The sequence below is a fragment of the Stomoxys calcitrans genome, chromosome 4 (genome assembly GCF_963082655.1).
Source record: "Stomoxys calcitrans chromosome 4, idStoCalc2.1, whole genome shotgun sequence".
In the NCBI taxonomy this organism is placed as follows: domain Eukaryota; kingdom Metazoa; phylum Arthropoda; class Insecta; order Diptera; family Muscidae; genus Stomoxys; species Stomoxys calcitrans.
In genome coordinates, this window is record NC_081555.1 from 70,138,129 (window position 1) to 70,165,260 (window position 27,132).

The 27,132-nt window shown below is 38.7% G+C and overlaps 1 protein-coding gene across 1 annotated transcript in view; it reads left to right on the plus strand.

Annotated features, from left to right (window-relative positions):
* The window catches only part of LOC106093072 (sex peptide receptor), an 87,589-nt gene extending 61,189 nt beyond the window's left edge, over positions 1-26,400 (plus strand). The window contains exon 4 of the mRNA XM_013260053.2: positions 25,668-26,400. Coding sequence (XP_013115507.2) covers positions 25,668-26,397 — 730 coding nt within the window. The 3' untranslated portion in view covers positions 26,398-26,400. The remainder of the gene's footprint in view (positions 1-25,667) is intronic.
* Positions 26,401-27,132: the final 732 nt, after the last annotated feature.

Genomic DNA, 27,132 nt, shown 5'->3' on the forward strand with positions numbered 1-27,132 from the left:
TGTTAACTGGCCCAACACATCTCACTGTTCCAAATTTCAGCAAAATCGGATAATAAATGTGGCTTTTATGGGCCTAAGACCCCGAATCAAGATATAGTCCGATATAGCGCATCTTCGAACTGCTGCTTATGGACAAAAAAAGAATCTTTGCAAAGTTTCAGCTCAAAAAATCTCTTTTTAGAGATTGTAGCAGGATTTCAACTGACAGATGGACAGGCGGACGGACATGGCTAGATCGTCTTAGATTTTTACACTGTTCAAGAATATATAAACTTTATAGGGTCGGAAATGGAAATTTTCATGCGTTGTAAACGGAATGACAAAATTAATAAATCCCCATCCTTCGGTGCTTGGTATGAAAACACATAAAATTCAGAACAATGCATGAAATCTTTATTTGAATCTATATTATGGTGCATAAACTGCGCCTCAAATGGTCCATTCGCTTAGTCCAGTTTTTGCATACTCTCTCCAACATTTCGGTCTTTATCTCACAAATGTCTTCCAATGCGTTAATTGAAGCGGGCTAGTCTGTTTAGACATAAGCTTTAACGTAGCCCCATAAAAAATAGTCTTAAGGCGTTAAATCACACGATCTTGGCGGCCAATTGAACTGTCCCGAACGTGAAATAAAATATTCACCGAACTCGCCTCCCAATAAGTTTTTTGTCACCCGTGTTGTATGCCATGTAGCACCCTCTTGTTGAAATCACATGTCATGCAAGTCAAGCTCTTGCATTATGGGCAACAAAAAGTTGGATATCATTTCGCGAAAGCTCTCACCATTCACTGTTACGATTCGCATCATCTTTGAAGAAGTACGGTCCAATGATGCCACCAGCCCCTAAACCGCACCAAACTGTGACTTTTTCCGGATGTATTGCTAGCTCTTGCATTGCTTCCGGCTATTATAAATAAATGAACGGCGTTTCGCAGTACGACACCCCTTTGGAAAGAAGTTGTACATGGCATAGTATCTCACAAATGTTGCCAGCATTTAGGGGGGAAACCTACCGCTAAAATTTTTTGTTATGGTCTCGCAAGGATTCGAACCCAGGCGTTCAGCGTCATAGGCGGACATGCTAATCTCTGCGCTACGGTGGCCTCCTACTATATGTTTTGATATAGCTGCCGTATAAATCGATCTTGGATCTTGACTTCTTGAGCCACTACAGGGCTTGCGCCCTATCCGATATGGCCGAAATTTTTCACGACGTGTGTCGTCTTGACTTTCAACAACTGTGCCAAGGATGGTTCAAATCGGTCCATAACCTGATATAGCTGCTATATAAACCGATCTTGAATCTTGATTTCTTGAGCCACTGGAGGACGAAATTCTTAACCGATTTGGCTGATATTTTGCATGAGGTGTTTTGTTATGATATCCAACAACTGTGCTGAGTATGGCTTTAAGCGGTCGATAACCTGAAAAGCTGTCATATAAACCGATCTGGGGTCTTGACTTCTTGAGCCCTTAGGCTCCTATCCGATTTCGCTAAAATTTTGCATGAAGCGTTTCGTTATGATTTACAAAACTGTTCTGAGTTTAGTTCAAAACGGTCCTGATATAGCTGCCATATAAACCGATATGGGATCTTGACTTCTTGAGCCTCTATAGGATTAACTGCTTCTCCCATGACCTTCAACATACGTGTCAAACATGGTCTGAATCAGTCTATAACCTAATACAGCTCCCCATAAAACGATCGCCCTATTTTACTTTTTGAGCACCTAAAGGGCGAAATCCTTTTTCACTTTGGCATACATTTTACACAATGACTTCTACTGTGGTCTCCAATATTCATTCCGAATCGGACCAAAACTTGATATAGCTCCAATGCCATAGCAATTCTTTTCTATTATCCTTTCGTTTCCTTTGTTTGCCTAAAAAGAGACACCGGGAAAAGAACTCGACAAATGCGATCCATTGTGGAGGGTATATAAGATTCGGCGCGACCAAACTTAGCACGCTTTTACAGGTTTGAAGTTAACACTGCAGGATCTATCACAATCACATTTAGTCTTCATGTTAAAGGGCATGCCATATTAAGTTTTGTTTTTGGTTCGAACTATTGTATTATTTCCATCGGTATTAAACCTATGTGTTATAGCAGAAACAGGAAAAAATGGACAAAATCACGCAGAAAATCTTGGGCACGCACATTACCTGGTGCATGTACGATCTCAGCTGAATTGAAATGTAGACACTTCGAATGACTAGATCACTATCTCTACTCATATTCCTTTCAGCTTCAACTTTTCCTTGCACTATCCCAAAAACTGGTTTGATTTCGAGACTAACAATAGTTAACACATATATTTCCTTAGTTCCTTGCATTCGTAATTATCACATCAAACTCTTTTGGGTATTTGCAAAGGAGTGCATGTTTTGTAACTTTTTTCAATTGTGTAAGGCACTTCTTGCCATGGTCGTCTTGGACATAGAACACTTTTCAGGATTTATAACCTTGGGAGTCAAAACAATTGGTTTCATATCATTTGTCTTCTTATTCCCCATAGAGACATTCCTTTCATATTTTTGTGTCCCTTTCTTTGTTTTGTGATATCTGAGACAGTGATTTATTTAGAGTACATGTTGTGTTCACAGTTGCTTATCATTTTGATTTGGGTTTAATATCATTTGTGAGGGGTATTAAGTTCGTGTTAATGGTTTGGCTACGATTCCTTAAGTTCAACGCCAAAGATATGCTATGGTTGGGCACATTGAAATCCGATGATCTGTGACCTCAAGAAAAAGAGAAACAATGCATGACGTTAAGTAATTTTTTTTCTTTTAAATTTTTTGGACAATCAAGGATTGCAAAAATTTGCTTTGGGCGAGAATAAAAAGATTTCAAAAAGGGAATTGCAAAATTGAGTGTAAACAAACAGTATCAGTGTTACATTAATACTGCAGACTATCTTTATCTAATGCGACAGTCAGGCGGCACTTAAAAGAAAGAAAACAAACGACACTAAAACTCGCATACGGTGGAAGCAGAAGGTTGTGATTGTATTGGCTTATGTTAGTTAGGTAAGTGTGGAAGGCTAGCTACCGCTAAAGAAATAGAAAGGCTGCTGAAAATGGAACTGAATCAGTTTTTTGCTATAACAGCAAACATTTTTTGCTATTTTCAGAAAGTTAACTTTTTATTGTAGCCTCAAAATGTCAAAAATACTTTAAAAACCAGAAAGTTTCATCTAATCGCTTAAGTTGTCATGGTTCCTGGATGCATTTTTACCGAATTTTTTCAATATTTCAAATAACAGCAGACAATACATATATCAAATTAATACTTACGCCTTTAAAAAAAAGGCACGTCTGAAATTTACATATATTAATATCAGTAGATTGTAAATGGTTTAAATAACGTTTAGAAATTAGTAAATTTGTAACTTTACTTATATCAGCAAGCTTGTTTTTCTGGGTGTGGCCTGGAGATCATGACAAACGTGGGCCAAATAATTTGGTCAAAAAGGTATTGGGCATGAAGCCACTAAGATCGTCGATATGAATATAGAATCGCAAGCCTAAAGACAATTTTGACCAGTACATCAAGAAACCTGCTAATACATATATCAGTCTTTTGTGCAAAAGAGTGATGAAAATAACTTTGGGCAAAAATGTGTCTTACCCATAACACGTTTCTTGAATGAAGCTAACAAGCGTACAAACTTTTTTTAACTTTTACCCATCTCCGATCAATAGAGTAAAATGTATGTATCTTATGTTTCATAAGAACACAAATAGAAATCGGCTACGAATTCAAAGAATTGTTGTCCAAGAAACCGCGGGTCAAAAATCATATTCGAACTTCAAGTTTTTAACAACAAAGTTTATTCCGCCCGTTTCTGAAATGGAAACCACCGTAGCGCAGAGGTTAGCATGTCCGCCTATGACGCTGAACGTCTGGGTTCGAATCCTGGCGGGACCATCAGAAAAAATTTTCAGTGATGGTTTTCCCCTCCTTATGCTGGCAACATTTGTGAGGTACTATGCCATGTAAAACTTCTCTCCAAAAAGGTCTCGCACTGCGGCACGCCGTTCGGACTCGGCTATAAAAAGGGGGTCCCTTATCATTGAGCTTAAACTTGAATCGGACTGCTCTCATTGATATGTGAGAAGTTTGCCCCTGTTCCTTAGTGGAATGCTCATGGGCAAAATTTGCATTTGTTTCTGAAATGGTGTATGCTAGATCGTTGGATTTTTTATGAGAGTCAATGCTGTTGTGGAGGTACGAAATAAAACAAAACTCATATCATAATGTGCGAAACGTGACACTCATTCAAAATCCAGGAGCTTTTGTTACAGCCATTTGACTGGGAGTCAAAAGGCGGAAATAACTGTCTTCTTGTAAATTGGAAGCTCGATTTTGATTTAGGACTCACGGTCTTATGGATAAAATTATATACAGGCCTATTCATCTAAGACCCCATAAAGAAAGAAGGTTGAATAAATATACTTGATCGACATGATATTTTAAGTCGATCTAGCCATGTCCGTCCGTCCGTCCGTCTGTCGAAAGCACGCTAACTTTCTAAGCAGTAAAGCTATCCACTGGAAATGTTCACAAATAATTTCTATTAGTATAGTTCAGTTGGGATTGTAAATGGGCAAAATCGGTCCATGTTTTGATATAGCTGCCATATAAGCCGATCTTGGGTCTTGACTTCTTGAGCCTCTAGAGGGCGCAATTCTAATGACTGAAAATTAGCATGAGGTGATTTTTTATGATTTCCAACAACTCTGCTAAGTATGGTTGAAATCGGTCCATAACCTGTCATATAAATCAATCTGGGGTCCTGACTTCTTGAGCCTCTAGAGGGCGCAATTCCTATCCGATTTGTCTGAAATTTTGCATGAGGTGTTTCATTGTGACTCCTAACTATTGTGCTAAGTACGGTTGAAATCAGTCCATAACCTAATATAACTGCCATATGAACTGATCTTGAATCTTGATTTCTTGAGCCTCAAGAGGGCTCAATTCTTATACGACTTATCTGAATTTTGCATGACGTGTTTTGTTATGACTTTCAATAACTGTGTCAAATGTGGTTTGTATCGGTCCTAACCTGATATGGCTCCCATGACCTTCAACATGCGTGTCATATATGGTCTGAATAGGTCTATAGCCTGATACAGCTCCCATATTAAACGATCTCCTATTTTATTTCTTAGGCCCCTATTTTATACAATGACTTGTACTATGGTCTCCAACATTCAGTTCAACTATGGTCCGAATCGGAAAAAACGTGCTATCTGATAGCATATCAATTATTTTCTTTCATCATTTGTTTGTCTAACAAGTAAAAAGGCGTTAAGTTCAGCCGGGACGAACTTTGGATACCCACCACCTCGCTATATATGACACGGATGTCGAAGAGCCTAACATAAGTCACTGTGTCAAATTTTAATGAAATCGCATTATAAATGCGCCTTTTATGGCCAAGACTTTAAATCGAGATATTGGTCTATATGGCAGCTATATCCAAATCTGGACCGATTTGGGTCATATGGAAGAAAAATATCGAAGGGCCGAACACAACTCACTGTCCCAAACTTCAGCAAAATCGGATAGCCAATGTGGCTTTTATGGGCCTAAGACTCTCAATCGGAGGATCGGTCTATATGGGGGCTATATCAAGATATAGTCCGATATAGCCCATCTTCGAATTTAACCTGCTTATGGACAAAAAAAGAATCTGTGCAAAATTTTAGCACAACATCTCTTTTTATACCCTCCACCATAAGATGGGGGGTATACTAATTTCGTCATTCTGGTTGTGACTACTTGAAATATTCGTCTGAGACCCCATAAAGTATATATATTCTTGATCGTCGTGAAATTTTATGTCGATCTAGCCATGTCCGTCCGTCTGTCCGTCCGTCCCTCCGTCTGTCGAAAGCACGCTAACTTCCGAAGGAGTAGCCGCTTGAAATTTTGCCCAAATACTTCTTATTAGTGTAGGTCGGTTGGTATTGTAAATGGGCCATATCGGTTTATGTTTTGATATAGCTGCCATGTAAACCGATCTTGGGCCTTGATTTCTTGAGCCTCTAGAGCGCGCAATTCTTATCCGATTGGGATGAAATTTTGCACGACGTGTTTTGTTATGATATCCAACAACTGTGCCAAGTATGGGTCAAATCGGATTATAACCTGATATAGCTGCCATATAAACCGATCTGGGGTCTTGACTTCTTGAGCCTCTAGAGTGCGCAATTCTTTTCCGATTGGAATGAAATTTTCCACAACGTGTTTTGTTACGATATCCAACAACTGTGCCAAGTATGGTTCAAATCGGTCCATAACCTTATATAGCTGTCATATAAACCGATCTTGGGTCTTGACTTCTTGAGCCTCTAGAGGGCACAATTGTTATCCAATTTGAATGAATTTTGACACGTAGTATTTTGTTATGATATCCAACAACTGTGCCAAATATGGTTCAAATCGTTTCATAACCTGATAAAGCTGTCATATAAACAGATCTGGGGACTTGATTTCTTGAGCTTCTAGAGGGCTCAATTTCTATCCGATTTGGCTGAAATTTCGCAAGACGTTTTTTATTGTTACTTTCAACCACTATGTCAAATAAAGTACAAGTCGGTTCATAACCTTATATAGCTGGCATATAAACCGATCTGGGATCTTGACTTCTTGAGCCTCTAGAGGTCGCAATTATTATCCGATTTGCCTGAAAAAGATTCTCTCATGACCATTAACATACGTGTTTATTATGGTCTGAATGGGTCTATAGGCCGATACAGCTCCCATATAAATTGATCTCTCTATTTTACTTCTTGAGCCCACAAAGGGCGCAAATCTTATTCGAATTGGCTGACATTTTACACAGGTCCCCAACATATAATTTAATTGTGGTCCAAACCGGACCATATCTTGATATCGCTCTAATAGCAGAGCAAATCTTTTCTTATATCCTTTTTTTTTTGCCTAAGAAGAGATGCCGGGAAAAGAACTCGACAAATGTGATCCATGGTGGAGGGTATATAAGACTCGGCCCGGCCGAACTTAGCACGCTTTTACTTGTTTTTAAATACTGTAGCGTGATTTCATCAGACAGACGGACGGATGGACAGACGGACGGACATGGCTAGATCGTCTTAGATTTTTACGCTGATCAAGAATATATATACTTTATAGGGTCGAAATGGATGTTTCGATGTGTTCCAAACGGAATGACAAAATGAATATACCCCCATCCATCGGTGGTGGGTATAAAAATAACCTGTAGATTGTTCGTGATTAGTTTGGTGATTCTTTATTTGTTTTGCTAGCGTCCGTTACTTACTAAATATTTTGTCTGCTCTTCATGGAATGACTTATGCATCTTTCTGTATTGAGTAAAAGACTACCGCTACGATGCAGATTTGATCTTAATCCCTGCGTGAGACCAACTATAATTTTGATTTTTACCTGCCAGTTATACACACAAACTAACAACATACACAAAAAAAAACACCACCATTCAAGTGGTATTTCTTTGCAGGAAAGTACAAAACTGAAAATGTTACTGTATGTGTGAAATTCTTTCTTAAAGTAATTTTAATTCTCTCAGTATGTACAAAATGATTTTTGGGACTTAATGATTCGTGGTTTGCAAAAATAAACATAAAATAAGAAAACTTAATTACTTTTTTAGATATTCCAAACGTTTAATAGATAAAATAAATGTTTTTACAATAAAAACAAAAAAAAAAACAAGTAAAAGCGTTCGGCCGGGCCGAATCTTACATACCCTCCACCATGGATGGCATTTGCCGAGTTCTTCTCCCGTCAACTCCTCTTAGGCAAAAAAGGATATAAGAAAAGATTTGCTCTGCTATTATTATATTATTACATGTTGGAGACCTGTGTAAAATGTCAGCCCATTCGAATAAGAATTGCGCCCTTTGGGGGCTCAAGAAGTAAATAGAGAGATCGATTTATATGGGAGCTGTATCGGGCTATAGACCAATTCAGATCATAATAAACACGTATGTTGATGGTCATGAGAAGATCCATAGTACATAATTTCAGGCAAATCGGATAATAATTGCGACCTCTAGAGGCTCAAGAAGTCAAGATCCCAGATCGGTTTATATGTCAGCTATATCAGGTTATGAGCTGAGTTGAACCATATTTGGCACAGTTGTTGGATATCATAACAAAATACTATGTGCCAAAATTCATTCAAATCGGATAGGAATTGCGCACTCTAGGGGCTCAAGAAGTCAAGACCAAAGATCGGTTTATATGACAGCTATATCAGGTTATAGACCGATTTGAACCACTATTGACACAGTACTTAAATATCATGACAAAAACCATCGTGCGAAATTTCAATCCAATCGGATAAGAATTGTGCACTCTAGAGGCTCAAGAAGTCAAGACCCAAGATCGGTTTATATGGCAGCTATATCAGGTTATGGACCGATTTGAACCATACTTGGCACAGTTATTGGATATCATAACAAAACATGTCGTGCAAAATTTCATTCCAATCGGACAAGAATTGCACACTCTAGAGGCTCAAGAAGTCAAGACCCAAGATCGGTTTATATGGCAGCTATATCAGGTTACGGACCGATTTAAACCATACTTGACAAAGTTGTTGGACATCATAACAAAACACGTTGTGCAAAATTTCATCCCAATCGGATAAGAATTGCGCACTCTGGAGGCTCAAGAAGTCAAGATCCAAGATCGGTTGATATGGCAGCTATATCAGGTTATGGACCGATTTGAACTATATTTGGCACAGTTTTTGGATATCACAACAAAACACGTCGTGTAAAATTTCGTTCCTATCGGATAAGAATTGCGCACTCAAGAGGCTCAAGAAGTCAAGACTCAAGATCGGTTTATATGGCAGCTATATCAAAACGTGGACCGATATGACCCATTTACAATACCAACCGACCTACACTACTAAGAAGTATTTGTGCAAAATTTCAAGCGACTAGCTTTACTTCTTCGGAAGTTAGCGTGCTTTCGACAGACAGACGGACGGACGGATGGACAGACGGACGGATGGACAGACGGACGGACATGGCTAGATCGACATAAAATGTCGCGACGATCAAGAATATATATACTCTATGGGGTCTCAGATGAATATTTCAAGTAGTTACAAACAGAATGACGAAATTAGTATACCCCACATCTTATGGTGGAGGGTATAAAAACGATACGTTTTTCCCTGCGCATGTTCATTCGTTGCTCTCTCAACAACGACTGAAAACAAGTAAAAAGGCGTTGGATACCCACCACCTCGTATATATTTGTAAACCACCTTTCGTCAAAATCCGGAGCAAAACTCATGCCTTATGCCCCACAGCAGCTATATCAATATATGTTTCGATTTGGACCAAATACTAATAAGTAAAAGTCATTGTTCAATTGTATATAACAAAATGTTGGTCTTTTTAGTAGCTACAGGGTGGCTGATGAATATTGCTACAATGATGAATATTGCTACATTTTTTTTTCGGTGTATGGAATACATTTTTCTTTTATTCATGTTAAATTAAATTATTAAATTAATTATTAAATTATTATTAATTAAATTAATTAATTAATTAATTAAATTAATTATTAAATTATTATTATTAAATAGAAAAAAAGTTATTACATTTTTTTTTGGTAGCGGCTTTCATCAGCCACCCTGTATATCTTAAAATAAACCGATCTGAACTATATACGACACGGATGTCGAAAAGCCTAACATAAGTCAGTGTGTCAAATTTCAGTGCAATCGGATTAAAAAAGCGCCTTTTATGGGGCCAAGACTTTAAATCGAGAGATCGGTCCATATGGCAGCTATATGCAAATCTTGATCGATCTAGACCAAATTGCAGAAATATGTGGAGGGGCTTAACTTAGCTCTTTGTTCCAAATTTCGGCATCATCGGACAATAAATGCGCCTTTTATGGCCCCAAAACCTAAAATCGAGAAATCGGTCTATATGGCAGCTATATCCAAATCTAAACCGATCTGAGCCATATTGACGGAGGATGTCAAAGGGCCTTACACAACTCACTGTCCCAAATTTCATCAAAATCGGATAATAAATGTGGCTAAATCGGAGGATCGGTCTATATGGCAGCTATATCCAAATCTGGACCGATCTGGACCGAAGGGCCTAACACAACTCACTGTCCCAAATTTCAACAAAATCGGATAATAAATGTGGCTTTTATGGGCCTAAGACTCTAAATCGGCGGATCGGTCTATATGGGGGCTACATCAAGATATAGTCCGATATTGCCCATCTTCGAACTTAACCTGCTTATGGACAAAATAAGAATCTGTGCAAAATTTCAGCTCAATATCTCTATTTTTAAAGACTGTAGCGTGATTTCAACAGACAGACGGACAGACGGGCGGACATAGGTAGATCGTCTTAGATTTTTACGCTGATCAAGAATATATATACTTTATAGTGTCGGAAATGGATATTTCGATGTGTTGCAAACGGAATGACAAAATGAATATACCCCCATCCTTCGGTGGTGGGTATAATAAATTATTAATGGAATTATCAGTGTAACTCTATAAATTAATAATTATGTTTTCAATCTTGTTTCAAATGAATTTCCAAAAAGTTCAATCGAATCTACTTATTTAAGCCTTTCAAATATAAGTGCCTAAAAACTAATGAATTGCAGTATTACAAATATATAATGACAGACGTTAAACACACACAAATCCGATTAATCACTCCTAAGCGAAAATTTTTATTATATGTGTCTGTCAAAGTTTGTTCAGAGTTTAATTAATGCATTACTTTAGAATTTTCTTGGAATTTATATTTGTCTCTACCAACAGTACATCCATTCGAGGGATTATATCATAAATTACAAATAGCTATGTTTTTATTTGCAGTATTGCTTCTGAGTGCCTCACCAGACTGGCACATGATAACCATATTTTGGCCTATTAACACAATGGGCCTTTGTTTTACAACGACAACACAAGCCAATCATAAAGGCAATCAATTAATAAAATTCATTTAATGAATTAACGCAACAAGTAAAGTCATCATCGTAGTCAAGTTAGGCATATGTCTTACTCACAGTGTTCCAGCTCAAATGTGACATTACAAATTTTGCCTTATTAACTGTAATTGTTTAACAATACCAAACATAGACATTATATGATTAAAGCCAAGCAAACAAACTAATATGGGAGGGATATACTTAAGAAATAATAATTCTCCTCACGAATGACATTCACACAATTCATCTTATAAAAAAAATCAATTTGTGTTTGCTTGTAGGTTTGTTTGTTTGTATGTGTGTTCCATATAGACTCAGAAACGGCTGAACCGATTTTCTTGAAATTTTCAAAGATGCTGCATAATGATCCCGTGGTTAAAATAGGGTACTGCATTTAGATATCTGAAAGAGGGGGCGGACACTCCCCCTTACCACAATTTTCAGAAACGCCAGATCTCGGAGATACTTGGTGATACTTAGGGGGACCGCCCCACCCTAAAACCTACCAAACATATATTTAGACCAATCACGACAATATGGGACTCAAATGAAAGGTACTAAGGATAAGAAAATGTATTTGATATCCAATTGTCGGACCAAGTGCTAGGGGGACCACCCCAACCCCCAAAACACCCCTAAATCGGACATATTTACCGACCATGGCAATATGGGATTCAAATGAAAGGTATTTGCGAGTAGAATACGAATCTGATATCAAAATGTGGGAAAACGTTTTTGGGGGTCCACCCTTCCCCAAACAGGACTTATTTACTGACCATGTGAATATGGGGCTTAAGTAAAAGTTATTGTATTTGAGTGTAGAATTTGAATCTGATATCCAAATATGGGACCAAGTGTTTGGGGGGCCGCCTCTCACCAAAAACATCCCCCAAAGGGGACAAATTTACGACCATAGTCATATGGAGCTCAAATGAAAGGTCTTTGGGAGTAAAGCACGAATCTGATATCAATATTTGGGAAAAGTGTCTATGGGGCCACACCACCTCCACAACACCACCCAAATAGGAAGTATTTGCTGGCTTTTGCAATATGAGGCTCCAATAAGAGGGATTTTAGAGTGGAACACAAATCCGATATATATTTTCAAGGCCAACTCACTGAGTGGCCGCCCATCCCCCAAAATACCCCCCAAGCCGATAATTTTTTCCGACTATGGAAATATGGGGCTCAAATTAAAGGTATTTGGATGTAGACCACGTATCTGATATCAACATTAGGGACCAACTGTCTAGGGGACGTCCCACCACCATAACAACAACTAAATCGAATCTTATATACCCTCCACCATGGATCGCATTTGTCGAGTTCTTTTCCCGACATCTCTTCTTAGGTAAAAAAGGATATCAGAAAAGATTTGCTCTGCTATTAGAGGGATATCAAGATATGGTCCGGTTTGGACCACAATTAAATTATATGTTGGAGACCTGTGTAAAATGTCATCTAATTTGAATAAGAATAGAGAGATCGATTTATATGGGAGCTGTATCGGTCTATAGACCGATTCAGACCATAATAAACACGTATGTTGATGGTCATGCGGGGATCCGTCGAACAAAATTTTAGGCAAATCTGATTATAATTGCGACCTCTAAAGGCTCAAGAAATTAAGATCCCAGATCGGTTTATATGTCAGCTATATCAGGCTATGAGCCGATTTGAACCTTATTTGACACAGTTATTGGAAGTAAGAATAAAGTACGCCATGCAAAATTTCAGCCAAATCGAATAGAAATTGCGCCCTCTAGAAGCTCAAGAAGTCAAGTCCCAAGATCTGTTTATATCAGGTTATGAACCGATTTGAACCATACTTGGTGCAGTTGTTGGATATCACAATAAAATATTGGGTTGCCTAAAAAGTAATTGCGGATTTTTTAAAAGAAAGAAAATGCATTTTTAATAAAACTTAGAATGAACTTTAATCAAATATATTATTGCCATTTTGTTCGATAACCTTTTGCCATCTTCCTGGCAAATTTAGTATTCCACGCTCATAGAACTTCTGGCCTTTATCTGCAAAAAACTGAACCAAGTGCGATTTTATAGCCTCATAATTGCCGAGAGTTTTACCATTTCAGGAGTTCTGCAAAGATCGAAATAAATGGTAGTCTGATAGTGCGAGGTCAGGGCTATATGGTGGATGCATCAAAAGTTCCCTGCCAAGCTCACTCAGTTTTTGGCGAGTGACCAAAAATGTGTGCGGTCTAGCGTTGTCCTGGTGGAATATGACACCTTTACGATTGACCAATTCTGGTCGCTTCTCCTTGATGGCTGTATTCAATTTGTCCAATTGTTGACAGTAAACATCCGAATTAATCGTTTGGTTCCTTGGAAGCAGCTCAAAATATAGCACACCCTTCCAATCCCACCAAACAGACAGCATAACCTTCTTTTGGTGGATATCAGCCTTTGAAGTGGTTTGAGCTGATTCACCATGCTTGGACCATGATAGTTTTCGACTAGCGTTGTTGTAAACAATCCATTTTTCATCTCCAGTTATGATTCGTTTTAAAAACGGATCGAATTCATTGCGTTTAAGGTGCATATCACAAGCGTTGATTCGGTTTGTGAAATGAATTTCTTTCAATACATGTGGTACCCATATTAAAATTGACGCCAAACAAACAAATGTATACAAAATTTAACAGCTGATACCTGACAGAAGAAGCCGTTGAAAAAATTTGTCAACGCCGACTATATTACTACTATTGTATATCATCGGCAATTACTTTTTGGGCAACACAATACTTCGTGCAAAAATTCATTCACATCGGGTGAGAATTGCGCCCTCTGGAGACTCAAGAAGTCAAGACCCAAGATCGATTTATATAGCAGCTATATCAGGTTATGGACCGATTTGAACCATACCTGGCACAATTGTTGGATATCATAACAAAACACGTCGTGCAAAATTTCATTCCAATCGGATAAGAATTGCGCAATCTAGGAGCTCAAGTAGTCAAGACCCAAGATCGGTTTATATTCCAGCTGTATCAGGTTATAGACCGATTTGAAGCATACTAGGCACAGTTGTTGGATATCATAACAAAACACGTTGTGCAAAATTTCATTCCAATCGGATAAGAATTGCGCACTCTAGAGGCTCAAGAAGTCAAGACCCAAGATCGGTTTATATGGCAGCTATATCAAAATATGGACGATTTACTCCATCAGAAGTTAGCGTGCTTTCGACTGACAGACGAATCGACGGACGGACATGGCTAGATCGACATAAAATGTCGCGACGATCAAGAATATATATACTTTATGGGGTCTCAGACGAATATTTCGAGTAGTTACAAACAGAATAACGAAATTAGTATACCCCATCCTATGGTGGAGGGTATAAAAACACACATTATTTAATTTATTTTTTGATATTTCTAAACAGGCGAGACTTTGTCAAAAATTCAATAGCTTCATTCATTCATCAAATTGGAATGGCTCGATATTAAGTACCAGCTACCCAATTTGTTTACTAAGAGCAAATACTTTTAATCGTCTTCAATGCAAGAAAAGGAGTTTGAAACTCCTAACAAGAGGTGTGAATGTGATTCGTGATATTCTCATGAGCGCTTAATTTTTTCATGTGACATAATTTCATCGTGAATTCTTCAAAAGTCGTGCTTGAACACCTTCTTCTTCTTATATATAAAAATCAATTTGTGTTTGTTTGTATGTTTGTGTGTTCCTTATAGTCTTAGAAACGCCTGAACCGATTTTCTTTAAATTTTCAAAGATGGTGCATAATGACCCCGTGGTGAAAATAGGGTACTACATTTTGATATCTGAAGAGGGCGGACCCTCCCCCTTACCCTAATTTTCAGAAACGCCACATCTCGGAGATGGGTGATGCGATTTAAGCGAAATTTTGTGTGCTCTCATAAAGTACCTTAAAAATCAAAATTTGGTATCCAAATTTCGGATGGGGTTCTAGGTGGGCTGCCCTACCCTAAAACCTACCACAAATATATTTAGACCAATCGCGAAAATATGGGACTCAAATGAAAGGTATTTAGGATAAGAAAACGTATCTGATATCCAACTGTCGGACCAAGTCCTAGGGGAACCACCCCAACCCCCAAAACACCACCCAACCCCAAAACACTCCTAAATCGGACATATTTACCGACCATGGCAATATGGGACTCAAATAAAAGGTATTTGCGACTAAAATACGAATCTGATATCCAAATGTGGGACCACGTTTCTGGGGGTCCACCCATCCCCAAAACTTTATGACCATAGCAATATGGGGCTCAAATGAAAGGTCTTTGGGAGTAAATATATATATTCAAGGCCAACTCACTTTGTGGCCGCCCATCCCCCAAGCCGGTCATGTTTGCCGACTATGGAAATATGGGGCTCAAACAGATATATTTGCTGACTTTTGCAATTAGGAGTTTAAATGAGATTAGAAAACGAATTTGTTATCCAATTTTGAAGGCAATGGCAATATGGGGTTCAAATAAATTATATATAGATATATAAGAATAGAGTACGTTGCTGATACATTTTCCGGGCTTAGTGTTGGGCGACCACGCCAATCCCCAAAACACCCCTAAATCGGCCATATTTATCGACCATGTCAATGTGGAGCTTAAATGAAAGGTATTGGGGGGTAGAGCACTTTCGGGACCAATTTTCTGGGGGTCAACCCCTTTCCCAAAATACCCCTCAAGCAGCAATTTTTTAGTGACCATCGCAAAATGGGGCTCAAGTAAAGGTATTTGGTAGTAGAATACGAATTTGATATCCAAATTTAGGACCATGTATTTAGGGCATCACCCCTTCTCCAAAACACCCCGCAAAGGGTAAAAATTTGTTGACCATGCCATTATGTGGTAATTAAGATTAGAAAATTGGGGGACGCCTCATCGTGTAAACTCCCCTAAACCAATGGCAATATGGGGTTTAAATAAATGTTTTTTTCAGGGCCTAATGACTTTAGGACCACCTCACCCCCGAAAACACCCTTAAATCAGATATCAGCGGGCTGAAATAAAGTATTTTAAGAATGGAGTACACTTTACATCCAAACTTAAAAAGACCAATAAAGATCATATGGGATTCGGACAAAGGCACTTATATTGTTAAACAATTAGTCAAGCGATATACTATATTCGTAGCATGGTATTTCACTAAAAGCTCTTTAATTGTCGAAAATAAATGTTCCAAGGAAACTTTTGTTCCATATAAAGTAAAAGAAGGCGCAGCGCAGCGGGCCCGGGTCAGCTTGTTATGAATAAAGTTCAGAAAAATTAATTTACAATCGCATAGTATACCAACAATGTTTGCCTGCCCGCGGACTGCCCGCGGCCGCATTTGCAGCTACTCCGAATAAATACGAAGCTTTCCAGTATCCGCAACCTATGAACGCGGTAGCTTTCAGCTAATCTTCCCGTGACAACGATGAACACCACACGAGGCGGAGCTCAAAGTTCCAGCACCTGTGGTGCCCACAGCTATTGTAAGGATTACTCTGAAAAACAAAAGAATAAAAAAACGGACTTATGTTGACGACTCACGCGAACGAAAAACAAGTAAAAGGCGTTAAGTTCGGCAGGGCCGAACTTTGGATACCCACTACCTCGGGTATATATATAAACCACCATAGAAGAAAAATGTTAAAGAGCTTAACATAACTCAATGTCTTAAATTTCGATGAAATCGGACAATAAATGCGCCTTTTATGGCGCATAGAAGAAAAATTTCGAAGGGCCTTAAACAACTCACTGTCCCAAATTTCGGCAAAATCGGACAATAAATGCTCCTTTTACGGGCCCAAAACCTTAAATCGAGAGATCGGTCTATATGGCAGCTATATCAAAATCTGCACCGATCTGGGCCAAATTGCAAAAGGATGTCGAAGGGTCTAACAAAATTCACTGTCCTAAATTTTGGCAAAATCGGCCAATAAATGCGCCTTTTATGGGCCCAAGACCTTAAATTGTAAGATCGGTCTATATGGCAGCTACATAGAAATCTGAACCGATGTGGCCCAAATTGGATTTGGATGTCGACTGGCCTAACACAACTCACTGTTCAGCGAGATCGGATAATAAATGTGGCTTTTATGGGCCTAAGACCCTAAACCAGCGGATCGGTCAATATGGGGGCTATATCAAGATATAGTCCGATATAGCCCATCTTCGAACTTAACCTGCTTATGGACAAAAAAGAATCGGTGCAAAATTTCAGCTAAATATCTCTATTTTTAAAGACTGTAGCGTGATTTCATCAGAGAGACGGACGGACATGGCTAGATCGTCTTAGATTTTTACTCTGATCAAGGCTATATATATACTTTATAGGGTCGGAAATGGATTTATCGATGTGTTGCAAACGGAATGACAAAATGAATATACCCCCATCCTTCGGTGGTGGGTATAAAAAGAACCATGATCTGCGGATCGGCACCTTGGAATGTGCGCACTCTTTACAGAGAAGGTGCAGTGTACGCATTGGCGGATGCATTGGAGAAGTAGAGGGCAGATATTACCGCCAGGAAGGCCGTCACAACAACATCAAACGGTGACGAACTATACTATAGCTGCATTAACACGAGGCATGGATTTGGCTGTGGATTTGTGGTTAGTCGGAGATTGAAGCACCTTATCCCCTGCTTTATCCCGGTGAATGAGAGGCTAGCCGCAATACGCATGAAAGCCAAATTCTTCAACATCAGCCTTACTTGTGCCCATGCCCCGATGAGATAACATCCGATAATTGGTTGGGGCTAATAAATTTCGGCGCGGCAAAAAACCAGATTTCAACATAAAAAAATTAACAAAGCCAAATGGCTGCCACCCGATCAAAACACGAAAAATCAAATTGATCATGTTGTGATAGATGGAAAGCATTCATCAATCAATCCATGGAGCAAATACAGATTCGGATCATTACCTTATAGCAACAAAGGTTAGCACCCGTTTGAGTATGACGAGAAAAGTACGATCTGACACTGCACGGAAGCTGCACATTGAAAAGCTGCAAACACAACACATGGCAACGGCATACTCCAAACGACTAACCCAACTGCTTGTTCCGATGATATAACTGCGCGGTGGCAATCCATTGCCCACTCCATGAAAAATACCGCGAAATCCGTAATTGGTTACCGAAAGCCTTGTTTTTGCGATGCCTAGAAGAACGCATACCCGATGATTGGAACCTCAGCATACTTTGTACCGTTCACAAGAAAGGAGACAAGACGGAATCATCTCTTGTTGACTACAAAGCCGCTTCCGATACCCCTTTACGTTCAAAGGTATTTCAAGCCATGTCTGATTTCGGCATCTTTGCAAAACTGATACGGCTTTGCAGGATGGCGATACACGCTCCTCAGTTAAAATAGGAAAGAACCTCTCGCAGCGTTCAATACCAAACGAGGTTTCAGACGGGGAGACAGTCTGTCATGTGTTTGCCTTATTATACTTCTGGAGATGCAGGTGTGAATAGGCATGGCATACTAGTCGCCGATACTAGATGCCGACGACATCGATATTACGGGTTGGTCACCAGATAAAGCAATAGCAGCCTTTGTAATTATCGAAAACTAATTTGGACAATAAGTGCTGATAAGACAAAGTGGAGGAAGTACTTAGAGAGTTTGAGGGTAAGATTCTTAGTAAAATTTATGGACCAGTTTGCATTGATGGAGAGCATCGGCGTACTATGGATCACGAACTGTATGAGCTTAATGACGACGTTAGCATAGTTAAACGTATCAAAATACAACTGTTGCATTGGCTAGGTCGTGTTCTCAGAATGGATGAAGAAGCTCCAGCGAAGAAGTCTTTTGAAGGCGATTACGGTGGTACACGCAAACCGGAATGGCCAAAAGCCCCATGAAAAAATCTAGTGGAGAGACACCTCGAAACTTGGTGTCAGCGTTTATAGACGAATCGCAGAAGATCGAGGCGCTTGGAATGCTATTATAAGTTCGGCTAATGGGACAAATGTTTTGTCATAGCCAATTAAACTGAAATGAAGTAAGGTTTCCCGATTTCGATTATATTAGAAGCATTTACTTAGTCGTGTAAAATAAGGTTCAAATAGGACATTTCTCGATATTTCTTCCTGAAAGAACAGGGTATAATTTCTATTCGGAATATGCCCCATTTAGAACGATGCTCCGAATTTAATTCGTTTTATTTGGGAGTTTTTATAGCAACCACCGAAGGATGGGGGTATATTCATTTTGTCATTCCGTTTGCAACACATCGAAATATCCATTTCTGACCCTATAAAGTATATATATTCTTGATCAGCGTAAAAATATAAGACTATCCAGCCATGTCCGTCTGTCTGTTGAAACAATGCTACAGCCTTGAAAAATAAAGATATTGAGCTGAAACCTTGTACAAATTCTTTTTTGTTCATACGCAGGTTAAGTTCGAAGATGGGCTATATCCGACTAAATCATATAGACCGATCCGCCGATTTATGGTAATAGGCCCATAAAAGCCACATTTATTATCAGATTTTGCTGAAATGTGAGACAGTTTGTTTTGTTAGGCCAGTCGAAATCCTTCTTCAGGTTGGCCCAGACAGTTCAGATTTGGATATAGCTGCTATATAGACCGATACTCCGATTTCGGGTCTTGGGCCCATAAAAGCCACATTTATTATCCGATTTTGCTGAAATTTGAGACAGCGATTTGTGTAAGGCCAGTCGACATCCTTCTTCAACTTGGCCCAAAATCGGTTAAGATTTGAATATAACTGCCATATAGACCGATCTCACGATTAAAGTTCTTGGATCCATAAAGGCGCATTTATTTCCCGATTTATCCTATATTTAGGATAGTGAGTTGTGCTAGGCACTTCAACATTCTTCTTTAATTTGGCTATGTATTGGGTTGCACAAAAAGTAATTGCGGATTTTTTAAAAGAAAGTAAATGCATTTTTAATAAAACTTAGAATAACTTTAATCAAATATACTTTTTTACACTTTTTTTCTAAATCAAGCTAAAATTAACAGCTGATAACTGAAAGAAGAAAGAATGCAATTACAGAGTCACAAGCTGTGAAAAAATTTGTCAACACCGACTATATGAAAAATCCGCAATTACTTTTTGGGCAACCTATTATATAGCTGCAATATAGACCCAGCTCTCGATATAAGTCCATGAAACGCGCTTTTATTGTCCGATTTTGCGAAATTTGGGACAGTGAGTTGCGTTATGTTCTTTGACAACTTTCTGCAATTTGGCCGAGATCGATCCAGATTTGGGCATAGCTGCCATTTCGACTGATCTCTCGATTTAAGGCTATAGGCTCATAAAAGACATATTTATTATACGATTTCACCAAAATTTGGGACAGTGAGTTGTGTTAGATCCTTCGTCAGCCCTCTTCAATTTAGTCCAGATCGGTTCAGATTTTGATATAGCTGCCAAATAATCCGATCTCTCGAATTAAAGTCTTGGCTCCATAAAAGGCACATTTATAATCCGATTTCGTACAAATTTGACACATTGACTTATGTTAGGCTTTTCAACATCTGTGCCGTATATGGTTCAGATCGGTCTATATTTAGATATGGCTACCAAAAAGACCAATATTTTGTTCTACAAAATTGAACAATGACTTGTACTTATTAGACCACTCAATATCAGTGTCGAATTTGGTCCAAATCGGACCACATTTCGATAAAACTACTATGAGGGCATAAATTATGCATTTTGTACCGGATTATGACGAAAGTTGGTTAAAAATATATACCCGAGATTTTCCTATTTCTAATAACTAGTATCGAGATGTGTTTCTGCACCTGTCTTTCCGACAGAGTTTTTGTTGTCGACTTTTCGGGTGTACTGTACAGTTGTCCTGTCCTTCTCGGGTCTTTTCCAAGATGTGGCACAGTGTGAATATCTGGTCTATCGTGGATTTGCCAGGTCTAAGCCGCATGGATAGGATCCAGTTATCTCATTGACTTTAGATTTTAATCTTTCATACAGTACGCTCGGGGCATAATATGCTGAGGTTACAATCACCAGCTATGCATTCTTCTAGCCAGATCGCGCAGACGAGCTGATGCCTTGTCAGCCGTAAATAATTCATCAGGCATCATCTCCTGGTGAATTGTTGTTTTTTAAACGGACCACTGCTACTTGGACCTCATTCTGACTAAGCGGTATACATTTTATACCATCATCAGGGATAGGTTCTGCTGTGTTATAACAAAAGCTTCATCTAAACGTGGAACAATTTGACCTATGAGAAGTATTCGTGGAAAGTTGAAGCTGCTTGCTTTACTCATTCGAAATTTACCTTGATTTTGACAAACAGACTGGCGGGTAGACCGACGGACATTTCTAGATCGGCTTAAAATATAATGGTGATTAGGAATATATATAGATACTCCTGAGGGTCAAATATATCGAAGTGTTACAGACAGAGTGATGAGATTAGTGAAACCCCTTCCAATGGTGTAACCTCATTCACTTGCAGCGAGTTCCAAATAGTGGCATATATGTTATGCTGAATTTCTTATTATTATTATTTCTTTTGTGTAGTTCTGTGTCCCAAAAGTAACCACCGTGTTGCAGTGATGGTCTCTTTGGCCAGCTTTAATTAAATTCTTTGGTTTCCTTCCTTCAAAGGGAGAAAATTGTAAGTGGTTGAAGGTGCATGTGAGTGTCCAAAATTCTCGTCCCATTTACCTTGTCATTCTGTATTTGACAAGCAGATACGACTCGCCAGGACAAATAATTGAGGGACAGCGTATTGAATTAAGAGAGACGTGAAATCGCACGTCCTTCTATTTCCATTTCCAAACAACACATTCGGAGAAAAGCATATGAAGCCATTCACACTTCGTGAATATCTTTTTGTTCATTGAATACCGAGAAATGATGATTGTGCCACAATTCCTTCTCATGGACAAACTTGCAGATTGAAGATAAATTCTATTATGAAGGCAATGCTGTTGAGTGGGATGCAATACAAAATCAGCAATTGACGTAATATGTTTAGATTTGGTTACTACGGCAATCGAAGGATTTATATTGGAATTGACTGTCTATAATTTTCTAATGGATTCTAATCATAATGTTCCCCATTTAAGAATCCTTATTCATTATTCGCAAACCCTTATAAGAGGTATACTAATCTAATTGCAATTTTACTCAATAAAATGAAATTATTTATAGTTTTGTAATAAAATAAAAAGTGCAGACAGCATATCCAAAACTTTTGCAAAAAAAAAAAAAAAAAAAATATTGGCTCTTTTGCCCTACTTCCTGTGTTCTCTGGGAAATACAATTTAATCAAAGTCATGAAATGCTAAGTAAAAGAACATGCAAAAATAAATTTGTCATAACCAATTTTTGAAAAGAATCTCAAAGTATATCTCTGTGCTAAGCATGATGCCCTCGAGCTTGAAGGTTTAATCACAATAAGCTGATTTAGCCACACAGGCTGAACAGGAAATTTCTTATTTGTAAATCTATTTATGAATTGATCTGAAGAGAGAAGGAGAATTTAATCGCCTTTGAATCATCACTAAATAGTTTTTAGACAGCAGTTCGAACTATGCTGAATATGCTTGAGCAATGCAATGTACGCCTCTGACATTAAAGCCTGGGTTCGAATCCTAGCGAGAACATATGACAAATTTTTTAGCGTTGGTTATCTTCTCCGAATGCTGCCGACATTTATAATGTACTTTGCCCTGTAAAAACTTCTACAAAAACAAGGCCCCTTATCATTCAGATTTAGATATACCTTCCATATATATGTTACTCCGATTTGCAGTAATAATGCAATTAAATTGTCATTTGTTAAACGATTCTCTTGAAATTCTGTGGGAGGGATTTCCTCTTGAATATCGACGTTTCTGGTGATTTCAGATTTAGATATAACTCTCAAATACATATAGTGCTCGATTTTCACTCCTAGAGTCACTGCAATCGCATTTATTAAGCAATCTTCTCAAAACTTTGTAGAACGCTTTCCTCGACGACTTCCACAATATCTATTAAGTTAAGTCGAAATCAGTTCAGATTTGGATATAGCTCCCATATATATGTTCGTCAGATTTGCAGTAATAATGCAATAAAATTGTAATTTGTTAACCGATTGTCTTGAAATTTGGTAGGAAGGATTTTCTCTTGACTTTCGAAACTACTGCTGAATTTCATAGAAATCGGTCAAGATTTAGAAATAGCTGCCATATATGTATACCGCCCGATTTTCACTCCTAGAGCCACTGCAAGCGCTTCTATTGACCAATCTTGCCAAAATTTTGTACAACGCTTTCCTCGACGACTACCACAATATCTGAGTTTGGTCGAAATCGGTTCAGATTTAGATATAGCTCCCATAAATATGTCCTTTATCAAGTGTGGTTATTATATATTGAACATATTTGCTCCAAATTTGATATGTATTGTTTAATAACCCATCTGAAAATATCCGCCGAGGTCCATCAAAATTGTTTCAAAACTGGATATAGTTCCCTCATTGTACTTATAGGGTAGGTGTGGGGTATTATACACAGCCCGACTTTTGCCCTTTCTTACTGACTTATAGCTCAAAAAATCAAAAAAAAATTGTATCAAAATTTTTGGGAGTAAGATACTGGATTAAGTCAAAATCATTAAAATCCACTTTTCGTCGCTAAATAGTCATAAAATATTAAGAAAAAAAAAAAAAAAAAAAAAAAAAAAATATATATATATATATATATATATATATATATATATATATATATATATATATATATATATATATATATATATATATATATATATATATTTTTTTTTTTTTTTTTTTTTTTTTTTGTTATAAAAGCATATTGGCTTAGGAAATAAAAATAGTTTTTATTCCCACCACCGAAGGGTGGGGTATACATACACATTTTGTCATACCGTTTGCAGCACATCGAAATATCCATTTCTGACACTATAAAGTATATATATTCTTTATCTTTGTAAAAATCTAAGATCTAGCCATGAACGTCCATTTGTTCGTCCGTCTGTCTGTTGAAATCTCGCTACAGTCTTTCAAAGTAGAGATATGGAGCTGAAACTTTACACAGATTCTTTTTTGTCCATAGACAGGTTAAATTCGAAGATGGGCTATAAAGAACTTTAACTTGATATAGTCCCAATATAGACCGATCCCCCAATTTAAGGTTTTGGGCCCATAGGTTAGGTTAGGTTAAAAAGAGGGTACAGATATTAATCTGCCCCATGCCACTATGGACATATATCTTAGCAAGTAATCGGCTTGTTGTGGGCTCTAAAATCTAAAAAGTATCCACGAAAAAGAAAATCTAAGTTAGGAATTCCGTGCTACTTACAAAATCCTTTATTGTTTTCCACGCCACGCCCCTAAGTTGTGTGGTATTGTGTCCCCACCTAAGTGCCGGTATTTTTTAGATGCGAAAGCCGGGCAATGACAAAGGAAATGCTCCAACGTCTCATCATCTTCCCCGAAAGCTATCTCTTGCCGTAGCGATTTCAAAAAAGTGAATTCGTAGTCCTATGCGCCTCGCCTAATAGCCTCGTCTTCTCACGATCTGGATCGTCCATAGGATTTTCGCCGTCCGCTGTTCCACAGGTGTGCATCACCGCCAACGACCAGGACCGTATTATGGTCAGGCTGTCTAAAATAGATCTCACTCCCTGGGTTCTCAATGTAGGCCCCCAGGCCCAGTCTGTTCACTAGCTTTGATCCATCCGTGTAACATGATCTTCCAGATCGCAATACTAGTGTTCCGTCAATCCAAGACTGTGTCGCTGGCAGCAGCGCCTCACACTCGACCCCAAGGTTCATCTCAGGTATCCCATCCCTTCGTTCCAGGTTTCTTATCGTCGCCTCCAATATACACCGATGGTATGAGGTGCTCCCATTCTCCCATCGCCTTAAGTCTCACAGCCGCAGTGGCTGTCTCACACTTAACCGGTATATCAATGGGTCGGATATCTAGAATAGTCTTCAGTGCCCTAGTGTTCATGTTCTCTGAATTTGTTTTATGGTCCTTATGTTGCACTTTTTTCTCGATAGTAGTCCACCAAACTACTGAGGCGTAAGTAAGTATTAGTCTAATCACGCTCCTGTAGAGCCAGTTGACTATCCTCGGATTCGGACCCCATTTCGAGCCTACGGCCCGCCTACATAGTGCCCTATATCTGTGAGCCTGAATGTGACACTTCCAATTCAGTTTCCGGTCCAAGATCACACCTAAGTATTTGACCTTGTCAGATATCGAAATCGTCTTATTGAGGAAACGGTTAAATAAGGGTGACAGTCCTTTACAGACTTAATTAGACAATTTTTAAGTCCATTGTGATACCACAGCAAAGAACAGACCAAGGCCTCTGGTGGGAATCAATTCCACGACCGCCGTACTGGCAATCCGAGCACGCTACCAACTTAGCCACCAGGGCGCCTTAGCCGGATATATATGGTCTATAATTCGACTTGTTACCATGTTGACAGCTTTTTGGGGGATCTATACATTTATTTGTCTATGTATGTATAAGAAAAATACTTTAAATGGTATGTTGTTGCCTTAACAAATGTCAGTCATTTTACATTTTTAACCAGCGAATGGTGAATCTATGATCGCCAAGTATACTGGCCCTCACATTTACTTGTATTAACTAATATTTTTGTTCCTTTCTTTGCAGATACATCTACGTGTGTCACGCTCCCATGGCGCGGACATGGTGTACAATACCTCGCGTCAAACGCTGCACTCTGTATATAGCCATAGCAGCATTTCTGCATCAAAGTACTCGCATGATTGATCGTTCCTATGAGCCACTGACGATCGAGTGGAATGGTGAAATGGTCGAGGTGTGTCATCTGGAAACGGCCGATTGGGTACACGAGCTTATCGGCGAAGACCTTTACTTCTCGACATTCTATCTGTTTCGAGTTTTCTTTGTTAACTTGTTGCCTTGTGTCATGTTGGTCACACTGAATATTCTCCTATTCTCGGCTATGCGTAAAGCGCAGGAACGAAGAAAACTTCTATTTAGCGAAAATCGCAAAAAGGAATGCAAAAAGCTGCGAGAGAGCAATTGCACCACACTAATGCTGATTGTGGTGGTCTCTGTGTTTCTGGCCGTGGAAATTCCCATAGCTGTGGTCACAGTTATGCACATTGTGTCCTCCCTGGCTTATCAGTTTCTGGACTACAGCATCGCCAATGTCTTTGTGACGGCTACGAATTTTGCTCTGGTCGTCAGTTATCCTATTAATTTCGGTATCTACTGTGGCATGTCAAGGCAGTTCCGAGAAACTTTCAAATCCATCTTCCTGGGACGTATGGTGGGCAAAAAGGACAATTCGTCACGTTACTCCATTGTAAATGGACCACGCACCTGCACCAACACCAACGAGACAGTCCTCTAGTAAAGGTTTTTATTAATGCCGTTTCGCAAAAGTTGGCATCGACGGAGACGGCATTCCAGCTACTGCAGCAGCGTCACAGAAATTGCAGTACCGGGTCCGGGGGGAGGTGCTGACGGTGCCACAGGCGTGGGTAGCAGTTCCACATCTGCCAGCACAAGTATAAGCGGGAGAAGCAGAACAACAACTGCAACAACCAGCACCGGAAGTGCTTCCTACGCTCTTAGCAGCATTGGCGGTGGACGGCACAGCGTTGGTAGCATTGATGGCCTAACCACAGCGGTGGGTGTGGGTGTTTCTCGGCGATGCAGCGAACAGCCGCAGCACTTTGTTGTGATGGATATTATCAACGAGGATAAAGTGGAAGTTTAGTAATTTCCATTCTCATTTCATCTTTCCGTTTTTGCACTTTGTATAGATTTAGCATAAGACCATTAAGTTAAATGTAAGTCTTTTTTTTTCTTTTTTCTTCTTTGTTATTAATCGGATATTTATATATAGACTAAGTGTCTTAATACTAGATCTTTTTAAGGATATTTATTAGATTAAGAGATCTCGTTGTTATCGACTAAAAGATCTATGAAACTTAAATGTGAAATTTACTATATAAAATACCGTTAAGAATGTTAAATTGCATAATTCCTTATGGTGATTCTTAACCGTAAAATTTGTTAACGTTTACTTGAGAATAACGTATGAAAACCCATGCCTCTCCAAATGGTTTTAAAAACACATTGA